Below are 15127 nucleotides of genomic sequence, written 5' to 3' on the forward strand. Positions count from 1 at the left end.
CCTTCTTTAACCCCCAGTTTATGGGGTTACCGTTGTCCATTTGACTGTCCTATCTCTGGGGTAGCTGTCTGCATCCCCATGATGAGCACGAACTGCTGGACCCTCGCTGGGCTGAGGCAGCTATCCAGGCTCTCACTGGGGTCATTTACCTGCTCTGGAGTCATTGAGTCAAGGCAAGGGTCCGCACCGTCCAGTTCTGTGTCTGACAATGGGACTGTCAGAGGATCGCAGCTCTCAGTTGCCTGTAGTTGTGGGGCAGTGGGTGCCCCCTGGTTCTCACTGGGTGGAGGGTGGACTTCGGGGGGTCCGTTGTTTCCTGGTAGGGAGGAAATGCCCTCCTCTGTATCTACGGCGCTCTGTCTCTTCTTCTGGTGGTGATGACAGTCTGCTCAGGGAACCGCTCGACAGGATCCGCCCTCTCCTTTTCCCGAAGGGTCTCAAGGACACTACGTGCTGACCACTTCCTGATGGACTTGTGGTCAAAGGTGTTTTTCTTCATAAATTTCTCCACGATGGACATGTGGTACGGAACGATCCCATATACTTAAGCAGGTAGAACATTTCAATTAGATATCAGATCATTTGTCGGGGTCCCACATCCTCACACTTGGTTGGAGGTGCTCTTTAAGGTGGATGCAAATGATGTACATTAGAACGGGGGTGGGGGTGTGAAGGTTTTGATTTTGCACACAACTAGATACTGGAATGCATATGTGATGGCAATGTCTCTTTACCTATGTATGTACCAAAGATCAAAACATTGCCCTCATTTGCATGTTAAAGGTAATTATACATCAGTTAATAAATTCAACTGTGTGCTTTTCCCTTATGTTATTTTGTCAGTTGGAGACAGCCTGTCATAATTTAATTTTTCTCTTTGTAATACAGAAGCAGAGGAAATTATATATTGAAAAATTGCCATCTGTTGTTTTTGTTGTATTTTGAAACTTCGCAACAAAAAAAATATTGATTTTTTTTTCAGATATTGAAATAAGGGGATTAAAATGTTTAAGAATGAATAACCACACAGAGCATTTCAGGTTATTTGTGAGTATGCAAGTTCTTTGACCTGAGACAGTGTTGTTTGAAGGAACTGAAAATGTGTTGCTGGAAAAGCGCAGCAGGTCAGGCAGCATCCAAGGAGCAGGAGAATCAGGAATGATTCCTGAAGAAGGGCTCATGCCCGAACCGTCGATTCTCCTGCTCCTTGGATGCTGCCTGACCTGCTGCGCTTTTCCAGCAACACATTTTCAGCTCTGATCTCCAGCATCTGCAGCCCTCACTTTCTCCTTGTTGAAGGAACTGCCAGGTCTCCTCCCGCCAACTACATGCTGCAGATTAAATATTCCCACAATTGGAAAATGAGCTGTTGGGTTAAGGAGCTGAATTTCAGGAAGGCAACTGATCAGGCCAAATCTTTTTGTGGGGTGTGCACTGTTTCGTTGCCTTTCTGTGTCAGTGTTTTAATGCTGTAGCCTGCACACAGTGAGAGCAATGAGGTACTGGGAACTTTGGTCAAAGGCGGAATGTTCAGTGCCCCAGAAAGGGTGGGAGGGAAGGTGAAAGGTCAAGGAAGGGAGGATTGAGAGACCAGCGTAGGTCAAATTCAACATAGTGCTTGAAGGGGAGAAAGGTGAAAGAGCGGCTGAGAGGCTAGCGTTCGGTAAGTCTGATAGGGTAAAAATGGAAGATTAGCGGGAGTCACTGCAAAACAACTTAATGTGATACCGAGTCCATTTATACACTTAGGACGAAATTAGAACCATAGATGATGAAAAAAGGAATGGAAGAGAACACAAATACTGAAAGAACAAAGTGTGGAATAGTCATTTTGGAAATTCCAAGGAGGCTGATATTGAATTGGGATCAAGGACTCTCAAAATTAATGTCAATAAAAAAATCAATAATGGGTTTGAAGAATGACAAGCCCCCAGAATCAGATAGTCCCCATTCCAGGATTTTAAAGGAAGTGAGTGCGAATTCATTACATTAGAATCCCTACAGTATGGAAACAGGCCATTTGGCCCAACATGTCCACACCAACCCTCTGAAGAGTAACAACCCACCCAGACCCCTACCCTATATTTACCCTGACTAATGCATCTAATACTATGGACAATTGAGCATGGCTAATTCACCTGACTTGCACATCTTTGGATTGTGGGAGGAAACCAGGGCACCCGGAGGAAACCCACGCAGACACGGGGAGAATGTGCAAACTCCACACAGTCGCCTGAGGTGGGTATTGAATCCAGGCCCCTGGCACTGTGAGGCAGCAGTGCTAACTGCTGAGCTACCATGCCACCCTTATTCCTTAATTATAACCTTCTAAAGTTCTGTTCGGGATAAATTCCCTTAAATTGCAGTAAGATGCTTGCCCCTTTGCTCTCTAAGAAAGTTTAGAGAGAAAAATAAGGAGTTATCAGGTGAACTACAAGAGCATTCCACAGTGTTGAAAATTGCAACTGTGAAAAAAGATTAGATGGGTCATACTGGACTCCAAATGTTACAACTGTGTCTCTGTCTACAGATACTGCCAGATCTGCTGAGTTTCTCTAGCACTTTTTGTTTGTATTTTAAATTTCTTAATTGAAATTTAAATTTATTAATAGAAAGCAGGAGTTTTCAGCATTGCTTCACTTGAGGCCCACTGAAGATGTTACCTAGTAGGGTAACGAAACATCTGGAAATGAACCTTTCAGCTCAGCAAGCAAATTTACATCCAATATAATGAGGAGCTTGGAGAGTCACAGGTAGATAGGATAGTGAAGAAGGCATTTGGTATGCTTTCCTTTATTGGACAGAGTATTGAATGCAGGAGTTGGGAGGTCATGTTGCGTCTGTACAGGACATTGGTTAGACCACTGTTGGAATATTGTGTGCAATTCTGGTGTCCTTCCTATTGGAAAGATGTTGTGAAACTTGAAAGTTTCAGAAAGAATTTACAAGGATGTCTTAAGGTTCAGAGGATTTGAGCTCTAGGGAGAGGCTGAACAGGCTGGGGCTGTTTTCCCTGGAGCATTGGAGGCTGAGGGGTGATCTTACAGATATAGATAAAATCATGAGGGCATGGACGGGATAAATAGACAAGGCCTTTTCCCTGGGGTGAGGGAGTCCAGAACTAGAGGGCATAGGTTCAAGGTGAGAGGGGAAAGATAAAAAAGAGACTAAAGGGCAACTTTTTCACGCAGAGAGTGGTGCATGTATGGAATGAGCTACCAGAGGGAGTGGTAGAGGCTGGTGCAATTATAGCATTGAACAGGCATCTGGATGGATATATGAATAGGAAGGGTTTGGAGGGATATGGGCCAAGTGCTGGCAAATGGACTAGATCAGATTAGAATATCTGGGTGGCATGGATGAGTTGGACTGAATGGTCTGTTTCTGTGCTGTATATCTCTATGACTCTGTAATTGTTTGCCCACCAGAAATCAGTGACCCAGGGCATACAGATTTAAGGTGATTGACAGGAGATTTGGAGGGGACATGAGGAAAATAGTTTTCACCCAGAGGCTGGTCAGGATCCAGAATACGCCTCCCAGTTTGGTCGTTGGGCCAGAGACCCTTAACTCATTTAAAATGAATCTGGATCTGCCTCTGAAGTGTGAAGCTAGCTACCAGGTGCTGGTAAGGGGGATTAGAATGGGCTGCTAGTTTATCCAGCCAGTATAGATATGATGGGGTGAATGGCCTTTCTCTGCGTTGTAGCTTTTCTGTGTTTCCCTTCTTCAATGGGAATTATCCATCAGTTAGTGTAGCTAAAGGCAGGCACTATGGGGCCAGAGTTTGTGGCTTGCTTTGAGATAGAGCAGATGGACCGAGAAATGGCAGGAAGCATTGTGCAGCCAAACACCCCACCTCTGTGTCCAGTACCATTGTGAGGCTGAGAAAGGGTGTGCGTACATCTGATCTCACCAGAGCCCCCAAGCAGCCCATTTAATCTCGGTAATGGCTTGTTAAAGCCCATCTCTGGAAACCTTTTGCATTTTCTTGGAAAGTAGCTGGAGGCAAGCAAAGACCAGAGACTCAGAGAGTCATATAATATGGAAATAGACCCTTTGGTCCAAATTGCCGACCAGATATCCTGAACCGATCGAGTCCCATTTGCCAGCATTTGGCCCATATCCCTGTAAACCCTTCCTATTCATTTCAGGGTGAGTGATGAGGCAGGGTAAGTTTTAAAAGGCAAGTCTAAATGCCTACCTCCTTGAAGTAAATGTTATAGCAGCCCGTGACAAGTCAGGAGAGAAGTCTGGATAGAATGCGAAACTTTGCCAGTTTTGGAGATGGTCATCCTCCTGGCATCAAGACAGCTGCTGCTTAAGATTCCACCTGAACATCAGGAAGTGAACGACTGGGAATGGGAGCTGGCTCCTCTGAGATCGAGGCTGTCAGAGATGAGGATCTCTCCAGCTGCACTTGGAGGACAGCCATCAGAGAGGGAGGATGGTTGAGAAGGAGGCAAGACCCTGAGTATGGGATCCATAGGCAGAAGTGAAGAGATCCAGAGCAGTGCCAGTCCGTGGTACAAACTCCCTCATTGAGGACAATCTGCAGTCCTGATGTGGCTGATACGAGTGTCTAAATGGGTCCCCACTTCGCCTGAGCTTAAAGGGCCGAATGGCCTACTCCTCCTCCTGTTTTTAATGTGAGGACGCCACAAATAGTCACTTTATTTAATAACTACTTAGATAACTGGATAGAAAACCAGATACTGAAACTTGCTGACGATTCCAAAGTAGGCAGCATTATAAGTTGGGCAAAAGTGAGGACTGCAGATGCTGGAAACCAGAGTGTAGATCAGAGTGGTGCTGGAAAAGCACAGCAGGTCAGGCAGCATCCGAGGAGCAGGAAAATCGATGTTTCAGGTAAAAGCCCTTCATCAGGAATGGGTGGAGAGATAAATAGGGGGTGGGTGGGGGGGTAAGTTGTGTAAATGGAAAAAGAAAATCAGAAAAAAATCACAGGTAAATTCAGGAACATGGAGAAAACCAAGGCAAATAGATTTCAATTTAGACAAGAGAGGTCATCCACTTGGTGTGATCAACAAGACTCACTGCAGAAATTCACCAAGCTCCTTAGACAGCACCTTCCATGATCATGTCCACTTAGAAGGACAAGGGCAGCATATGCATGGGAACACCACCCCTTGAAAGTTCCCTTCCAGGTCATTCACCATCCAGACTTGGAAATATTCCACCGTTCCTTCAGTGTCACTAGATCAAAATCCTGGAGTTCCCTAATGGCATTGTGGGTATGCTTACTGCAAGAAGGTAGCTCACCACCACCTTCACCAGGAAAACTAGGAACGGGTAATAAATGCTGGCCCAGCTGGCAATGCCCACATCCCATGAATGACGAAAGAAAGCTCACCTGGAATATGATAAGCTGACAGTGCACCACTGAATTATCAGTCTAGATTATTGTACTTGAGTCCTGAGAGTGGGATTTGAACCCCGAACCTTATAACTCAGATTTGAGACCCACTGAACAATGGCTGATACCCAAGAATATCTGTTTTAACGAGGTTACATGCAGACGTGTATGATTTAGCCCAGGGTATTAAATAATATGTTGCTGGATTCTGGAAGACATTAACCTACAAAGTGTTTGTTGACCAGTGTTAGATAGTGTTGTCAATTGAATATTCTGGCTAGTGTTACTCGAAAGGTTTTTCTGACTTTTTGCATGTGGCAGATGTTGGGAAGCAACAAAGTTGGCAGTAGCTCCTTTGTATAAATTTGCATATCCCACATGGTGATGCTCAGAATTGAAAAATGAAAGGAGCACATAAATTTGTGCTCCGAAGTACTGTGCAATGAATCAGTGCTCCTCCAAGTTGAATAACACTCAGAGGAAGTGCTGAGGGTGGCAAAGACACTGAATGCATTCCAGATGGGGGTATTCAATGGCCGTTAACAAGAATGGCTTGGTAGCAGCATTGCTGACTGAATCGTTAAGGCCATAACTACTAGATGAGATCTGTAGCAGGTAGCCTGCCATCCCTATCCTCCACACCAATCCATTTATCACAGAGAGAGAGACAGAGGGAGAGAGAGAGAGAGAGGGGGGGACTGGCGGGGTGGGGGGAGAGGGATGCGTCTGTCCATGAGACTATCACTAGGATTAACACCAAATGGTCCTTGAGGAGGCAAAGTCTCCTCTGGATTCCACATTTTAACTTTTTTAAGCTCCATCTCCCTCACCCCCTGTTCTTTTGCTGTCCTCCCACATTCTGACTGAATTTAGAAACCAAATGGTGCTATATTGTCATGAACCTGTCTGCTAGTTTGTTCTGTAACTAGACTTCTGGCAATGTGTTGCAAAATCCTCTGTAGAAGGGAATAATCATTGATCTGAAACTTATTATCGGAATTAACTTTCTAAATCAACACAAGCTTCTGTTAGTCTCTGAATAACAGGAGAATAAACATGATCAAAAACTTGTTGGAAGCTGCATCTAAAATTTATTAACACCAAAGAGCAGGTAGTGATGGAAAATTAACACAGCAGATTTTATTTGATTGCAGAAATTTTAATTTGTTCTGCCTCAGAAACAAAACAAAGTGTTTGACTCTTTGCCAACTCTCCCAGCCTTGCTAAAAACTGGATGAGTGCCCATCACAGGAACTTAAGGGTTGTGTCTCTTCAAATTGAAGACTCCAACCTCTATCTTGATGTGTTGGAAAAAAATGATGATGAATTTCGGCAGAGGTTGCTGAGTACATGTTAGCCCCTCGCCACAGAGCAATTAATCAACACCACTGCTTCCTCTTGGGCAATGAAGATGTTTCTGCTATCAATTCTAACACTTCCCAATGCATATGCTCCATTATTCCACTTTCCAATTACACCTTAAAGTACTGCACTGTTCCTGAGAAATCAATGCTCTGACAACACCAAGATCTTGCATTCATAAGGCATTAGGAACAGGATAAAGTGTTTTGTCAACATGTATAAAGGAAGCAGACAGTAATGGAGAGATTGAGAGAGCAAGAGACTTCAGTGTAAAACACACTTGAGGGAATACTGCACTGTTGAAGCTTCAATCTTTTTGATGAGCTATTAAATCGAGGCCCCCATCTGTTAATTGGATGGAGACAATGGGGATCATTTCATAGATTCATAAAGCACAGAAAAGGCCCTTCAGCCCATTGAGTCTGCACCAACATACTACCACTAAAGATGCACTAATCCCAATTTCCTTCACTTGTCCTATGTCCTTGAATGTTATATTCTTTCAAATATTTTTAAACGTTGTAAAGTTTCAAGTCTCTGCTCACTTCCCAGACAGTGCGTTCTGGATTCCCGCCACTCACTGAGTGAGAATGTTTTTTTTTCCCAAATCCACCCTGAAATTATCCCCCCTCGTGATTGACCCCTCAATCAAGGGGAATAGCTGCTCTCTATTCACCCTGCCCACACCTCTCATATCTTACACACCTCAATCATGTCCCCTACTCAGTCTTCTATGTTCCAAAGAAAACAATCCAAGCCTACCTAGTCTCTCCTTTTAGTTCAATTTCCCCATCCCAAGCAACATCCTCGTGAACCTTGTCTGTACCCCCTCCAGTGCTATCACATCCTTCCAAAGTGATGTGACCAGAACTGCACACAGTACTCCAGCTGTGGCCTGATCAATGCTCTCTACAGCCGCAACATTACCTCCTTGCTCTTATAGTCTATGCTATGACTGATGAAAGCAAGTTTCCTATATGCCTTCTTAACAAACGTATTCATGTGCTCCGCCGACTTGAGGGATCTGTGAATAAATACCTAGAGATCCCTCTGTTCCTCTAAGCTACCCAGTGTACTGCCATCATTAAATACCCCTTCAGCTTGTTTCTTCTTACAAAGTGCACCACCTCACATTTATCAGGGTTAAATGCCATCTGCCACTGGTCTGCCCAACTGACCCAATTATATTTTCCTGTAACCTACAAACATCTTTGCTCTTAACCACTCCACCGTTCCTGATGTTATCTGCAAATTTGCTGAACATTCCCCTCACATTTTCATCTGTATCATTTATGTTTATAACAAATGTACAAAAACACCTATGTATGTAACAGTTGTGCTGCTATAAATGGAATGTACCTAGGTTAGGAGGTACATGTCTGTGTACCTTGGTAAATAAAATCTTTATTTGTTTAAAGATTGGCTCAGTTTTGTCCTCCACTGCTGGACTTTCTATCTGCTGACGGCAGTTTGGTAGCTGTGAATTATAAAATGCCACTCACATTGGCTGTCGAGGTCAGTGACATTCGTCTGGGTGCTATTTTATTACAAGATGGCGCAATTGGTATCAAACAGCCTGTCAGGTATTTTTCAAAGAAACTAACAGCATATCACCAGAAATATTTGACGATGGAGGAGACATTTCAGTTGTATGTTGGCTCTATATCATTTTGAAATAGATATCACCAATAACGTGAAAGTAGCTGCTATCTATATGAACCACCATCCTTTCTTTTGACAAATGTTTGGGCAAGAATGTACAGTAGTTTCGGTGGAGTTTAATTCTCCAGCTGTACAACTTAAAAATCATTCATGTGCCAGAAAAAGAGTATGTTATAGCAGACACATTGTCAAAAGGACGTATGACAGAAACTGGTTGCTATGATGAAAATGGACTTAAGTATGGTTGGCTTGTAACTCATTGTATGTATAATATCCAATTATTACTACTGTTAATGTCTCATAGAAATAGAGTTGAAAATAATTTTTTATGAGTATCACAATTCACTGAGGTAATACTCTGGAAATCAAGTCCCATCATTCTTGAAGTTGTCTCAAATGTGAAAATTTAATTAAACCACTGAATTGTCAGTTTAACCTAACTGTTCACTTGAAGTGATATACACACCAGATTTTTACCTTTAACAAGAAAACCAAAACTTCTTGCAATCAATCAGCTCTGATGATCAGAAAGAAACATGAACAGCTAACTTATAACTCTCTGAACTTAAACTCTACCGCTTTTAAAATATTCCTAGACACATACAAACAAACACATGAGACAAGACATGAACATTATGGTTGGAGAAGGAAGTCACTGAAGCTTAGTCCTGACACGAGTCTGAATTATAGCATCAATACATTGTTTTCCTTTCAATTCCTTTCAATATTTTGATGAGGACACAAATTTGACAACAAACTGATTCTCAATCTTTTCATTCACTCCTTGAAGATTTACCCTTTCTGGGTCTCTGAAAGTAGACACCCACCCCTCATTCTTTCAAGAAGGGAATTTGCAAGGTGAGCAATAACGCGGAATTAGCTGCACAAAATAATTGTTTTATTTCTCCTCTCAGAGAAGAGAAAGAGCTGAACAGTAGTACTTACATTATCAACCACCCAGCTGTAACCACTCACCCAGGAGCAAATCAAGAAGTTGTTACTATGCTGATTATTCCTGTACACGCACACACACAAAATTGATCTTGATTGAAAAAAAACCAAACAAAAGTCTATCAGTGGGCAGAACAGTCTGGAATGCGCATGCACACACGCACACACTTGAGGTAACTAGCATTCTTCTCCACTGCTTGAATTAGACAACATTGGAGATACAACTCAAAATGAGTTCCAGTAGCTATTTTCTTTTACAACTGTGACACTTACTTCCACGGTTTAAAGCCGTATTTTCCCACGTTATATTTGCATCGTCCAAAAATGAAAAGTGGTATTTACGGGGGAATACTTCTTAATGAGACATTTTCAATTATCTTTGTGGAAGGTGTTAGGACAGATGTGATTAATATATATTAATTTTTCAGCATTTGGATTTTAAACTAGTGGCATATGGGTGTTAGTCTATTTTTGCGGAGGGGTTTAAAAATTAATTAGGTCAGTCTTTTCAGAAGCATGATTTAAGTATGTGTCAGAGAACAGGACTGCAGGGCCTGAAATATTACATGCACATATTCTCAGGGAAACTTCAAACAGGGAGAAGCTTAACAAGATAACTAAGGGACTGACGATTGCTTCCAAGTGACAGAAAGCCGTATCTAGCAGGCATGTTTGTTTTATCCTCCAGGAATACACAACAGTAAGAGTTCAAAAGTTAGTTTCAACTCTACTGGGAGGGGATGAATGAAAATGAATGTTTTCATGTGTACCACCTATTATCATAGAATCCCTGCAGGCCTTTTAGCCCATAGAGTCCACACTGATCCTCTGAAGATCATTTCACCCAGATCCACCCCCCTGCCCTATCTCTGTAACCATGCATTTCCCATGGCTAATCCACCTAGCCTGCACATCCCTGGACATTTACATGTTGTGAAGACCACAGTTGAAGAAATATTCCCCTGCTTACCCCTATGTCACAAGTGAAAATCTCTTCAAATCTGAGTGCTGCAATTCAGTTAAAATGTAGACAGGGCAATAAAGGATTCTCTCAGGTTCCTGAATGCTGGAATTCAATCAGGGTTGCAAGGCATCATAACTACAGAATCTCAACCAATCTGCGAAGCTAAGGATTGTGAAGTTTGCTGTTCACATATCATAAGAACATAAGACGTAGGAACAGAAACTAGGCCTTTCAGCCCATCGAGTCTGCTCCGCCATTCAATCGTGGCTGATAAACTTCTCAACCCTATTCTCCCACTTTCTCCCCTTGATCCATTGGACACTCAAGAACCTATCTATCTCCGTCTTAAAGACACTCAATATCCTGGCATCCACAGCCTTCCATGGCAGTGAATTACATAGATTCACCACTCCCTGGCTGACAAAGTTTCTCCTTATCTCTGTTTTAAAAGGTCTTGCCTTTAATGCTGTGCCCTCGTGTCCTGGTCTCTTCCTCCAAGGGAAACATCTTCCCAATGGCAATGCTACCAGTGATGGCTACATTTAACTATCCACTCTTCATGAACAATTCAGACACTGCTCTGTGTATCTGTTGATTATAAAATTTATCTTTTTGGACTCTCCTCTTACACGTGGATTGGAAATATATGTGTTGCATTAGTATTTCTTGTTTGTAGTAATGAATAAACTGACTGTTCATCTCTTTTCAAAACAAGAAATGCTGGAAAGCACAGCGGGTCAGGCAGCATCTGTGGAGAGAGAGCAAGCTAATGTTTCGAGTCAAGTTGCCTCTTCATCAGAGCTGACATGAAGTGTGGAGGGGCCAGCATTTATGCAGTAGTGGTGGTGGGGAATGGAGGTGGTGTAGTGCTGGGAGAGAAAGGATGTTGATAGAGCAGATTAAGCCATCACATCAGCTCTGACGAAGAGTCATCTCGATTTGAAACGTTAGCGTGCTTTCTCTCTATGAATTCTGCCTGACCCGCTGTGATCTCCAGCGTTTTTTGTTTTCACGACAGACCCCAGCATCTGCAGTAATTTGCTCGTCCTTGCAAAACGAGATCATTCGGAAGCAGGGATGTTTTCATTGTAACCAAAGGAGGGGCTGGGTGGAGCGCCAGCTCGTCCCTCTTCATCTGGGAGCCTAATGTTCGAGTTATCCCACCTCGAACCAAACCCTCACCTGGGGCTTAGCTGGAACAGAATGAGATCACCTGTGGGGAACACAGACCCCCTGGTTTTCTCAATCTCTCCTTGTACTGACAGCCCTGCCATTGCAGGCATTAGCCTGCTGAACATCCATTGGACTGTGTTTGTGATGAGTAAATCCCTCTGCCTATGAAGGGGACCCAAATTGCCCAGCTCACTACCTGTGCATACTCCCTGCTGTAACTCTAGTGGAGCATAAGGACTAGTGATGTGAGAAGGAAAAGGTGTGGAACAAAGACAAAATGTACAAAGTGTTTTCAGAGGTGTTGAATAAAGTATTTGATATTTATTATTAATAAAATATCCTAAATGCTTTGGATTGTGAATTAAATATGTTCTTTATCCTTAATAAATTATTTATACATCTATCCCATCCAGTGGCAGCACCTCCATCTCCTGGGCTGGATCAAGGCAGTTGGATGTACTGGAGGTGGACAGGAAGGACTCATATTCATCGTAACTCGTGTCTGCCTCTTTACTTTTGAAGCCCAAACTCAGTATAATTTTGTGGATGATCTCATCCAGAGCGTCTGCCGAGGGAACGTTTAGGTTTGAGCAGCTTGACATCCAGGCATCATGCTCCTCTGCGCTCTTCAGTAGCAGGTTGTTGGTCTCCGAGGAAACAAAGTCCTTCATGTCAATGCCCTTGACCAGCTCCTTGAAGTAGTGGGAGACTGAGATGCTGCCTTCCTTCGGGATCTGGGGCAGTGCCTCCTGCTGGGAGAACCTGGCCACCTCTCCCCGAAGCTGCTTGTCCTCCTTAAGGAAGTGCACGGGGTTCAAATGGGAGTCCAGTAACCGCTTCATCTGCAGGTAGAGCTGGGTCGGACCGTGGAGAGCAGCTAAGATCTCCTGTAGCTTCTCAATCTTCTGGATCCTCTCGCTCTCCACTTTCATCTTCAACGTATTAATCTTAGACTTCAGTTCGGTCAGGAGACTCGCCCCGACAGCATCGATCATTGTCTTTGTGTCTTTGCAGGCGGACACTATGTCAGTTATTAACTTCTCAATCTCCTGTTGGGACAGGGAAAGGAAATGATTGGAGAATAGACCCGTACAGTGAAAGTGAGCAGCTAGAGACTGTGGATGCACAGTGATTGGCTGGACTCTCAATTGCAAGCTAATGACCATTTCCAGCAAGCAAGAATCAAACAATTGTCCCCTGAAATGGAATGGCCTTACCTTCGCTGAATCTCCCATTGGCAAATAACATGGGAGTTGCCATTGATCAGAAACTGAACTGGATAATCCAGCGGCTACATCAGCAGGTCAGACGTCAGGGATCCACAAGAGGTAAGTGGCATGTAACTCACCCCTCCGCCCCCCCAAACCGACTCTCCCAAACCCTTTCCACCATCTACAAGGCAACAAGTCATGAGTATGATGGAATACTAGGCGAAAGTGAGGACTGCAGAGCCTGGAGGGTCGGTGTGGACTTGTTGGGCCGAAGGGCCTGTTTCCACACTGTAAGTAATCTAATCTAATCTAATCTAAAAGTCATGAGTATGATGGAATACTAGGCGAAAGTGAGGACTGCAGAGCCTGGAGATTAGAGTCGAGAGTGTGGTGCTGGAAAAGCACAGCAGGCCAGCTCTTCCTGATGAAGAGCTTTTGCCCGAAACGTCGATCCTGCTCGAAAGCCGCCTGACCTGCTGTGCTTTTCCAGCACCACGCTCTCGACTCTGATAGAATGCTCCTCACTTGCCTGAATGAGTTCAGCTCCAACAACATTCAAAAAGATTCGACACCATCCATGACAGAGCAGCCTGGAGAAAGTGAGGGCTGCAGATGCTGGAGATCAGAGTTGAGAGTGTGCTGCTGGGAAAGCACAGCAGGTCAGGCAGCATCCGAGGAGCAGGAGAATCGACGTTTCAGGTGTAAGCCCTTCACAACAAAGCAGCCTGCTTGCTTAACACTACACCACCAACTTGACCATTTCCTTCACCACTGGCCCTCAGTAGCAGCAGTGTGTACCATCTACAAGATTCACAGCAACAATTCACCCAGACTTCTTCAGTACCTTCCCATGCCCCAATGTCAAAGATGCGTGGCAATAGCACCATCTGCAAATTCCTTGCCAACTCACACACCGTCCCGATTCCCTTCATGGGATGCGGGCATTGTTAGCTGGGCCAGCATTCATTACCCATCCCCCATTGCAATGGAGAAGGTGATGGTGAGCTACCTCTAGAGCTGCTGCAGTATATATGCTGTAGGTACATGCATGGTGCCACTCGGGAGAGAATTCCAGGATCATGATCCCGTGGCAATGAAGGGCCGGCAATAGATTTCCAAATCAGGATGGTGAGTGGGTCAGAGGGAACTTGCAGCTGGTGGCGTGCCAGCATATCCAATGCTCTTGTCCTCCGAGATGGTAGTGGTTGTGGGTTTGGATGGTGCTGTTCCAAGGGCTATGGTGATTGGTAACCCCTGGGATTTTGATATTGAGGGAATTCTGTGATGGTGATATCATTAAATGTCAAGGGGCAACGATTAGATTCTCTCTTGTTGGAGATGGTCATTGCATGGCACTTACTTACTTACCACTGCTGAGGAAGCATCACTGGTCTCAGAGCTCTGCTTTCTCCCACAGATGCTGCCAGGCCTGCTGAGTTTCTCCAGCAATTTCCGTTTTTGTGGGAAAAACATAATTTAATTGTGCAAAGGGCTTTATGATCGAAGGTGGGAGCAGTCCCTTGGGATTGTTCTGCCATTCAGTTAGATCATTGCTGAGTTTAATCTTTACTTCAGTTTCCCACCTCACTTATAGAATCTTTAACCAAGTAACAATTTATTAACCCCTGTTTGAAATTTTCAATTGGCCACCGGTATTTCAGGGTGGGAGTTCCGGATTTCCACTCCCCTTTGTGTGTAATCCTAATGTCCTTTAGGGAAGGAAACTGCCATCCTTACCCAGTTCAGCCTACACGTGACTCCAGACCCACAGCAATGTGGTTGACTCTTAATTGCCTTCTGGGCAATTAGGGATGGGCAATAAGTGCTGACCTGGCCAGTGATGCCCTTATTTCCCGTGAATGAATAATAATATAGTGTTTCCTGACATCAACTGTGTGGAGTTTGCACATTCTCCCCGTGTCTGCGTGGGTTTCCTCCGGGTGTTCTGGTTTCCTCCCGCAGTCCAAAAATGTGCAGGTTAGGTGAATTGGCCTTGCTAAATTGCCCGTAATGTTAGGTGAAGGGGCAAATGTAGGATAATGGGTCTGGGTGGGTTACTCTTCAGCGGGTCAGTGTGGACTTGTTGGGCCGAAGGGCCTGTTTCCACCCTGTAAATAATCCAATCTAATTTCTGAATGGTGCTGCTTGCTTGTTAAAGAAACGAGAATGGCAGGGGAGATTTAACGTGATGTGCAAATGAAACGGGGTGATGTGAGAAAAGAAGTGAAGGATTAGTGTGTGGAATTCACTGTTCTCGAAAGGTACTGGGGACAGGTTCAAACTGAAACATTCAACAGGGCATTGGACTGTCGGTTGAACAGTAATGGTCTGCGTGGATATGCAGAAAAGGCAGGAGATTGGCACTCAATAATTAGATTAGATTAGATTACTTACAGTGTGGAAACAGGCCCTTCGGCCCAACAAGTCC

At 44.1% G+C, this 15127-nt stretch overlaps 1 protein-coding gene across 1 annotated transcript in view; it reads right to left on the bottom strand.

The window, feature by feature from the left end:
- Positions 1 to 11880: 11880 nt before the first annotated feature.
- LOC122542715 (tripartite motif-containing protein 54-like) overlaps positions 11881 to 15127 on the bottom strand; it is a 27421-nt gene continuing 24174 nt past the window's right edge. Inside the window, exon 4 of the mRNA XM_043680696.1 lies at positions 11881 to 12537. Within this exon, the coding sequence (XP_043536631.1) occupies positions 11881 to 12537 (657 nt within the window). The remainder of the gene's footprint in view (positions 12538 to 15127) is intronic.

This window comes from Chiloscyllium plagiosum, chromosome 41 (genome assembly GCF_004010195.1).
Source record: "Chiloscyllium plagiosum isolate BGI_BamShark_2017 chromosome 41, ASM401019v2, whole genome shotgun sequence".
NCBI classification, from domain to species: Eukaryota; Metazoa; Chordata; class Chondrichthyes; order Orectolobiformes; family Hemiscylliidae; genus Chiloscyllium; species Chiloscyllium plagiosum.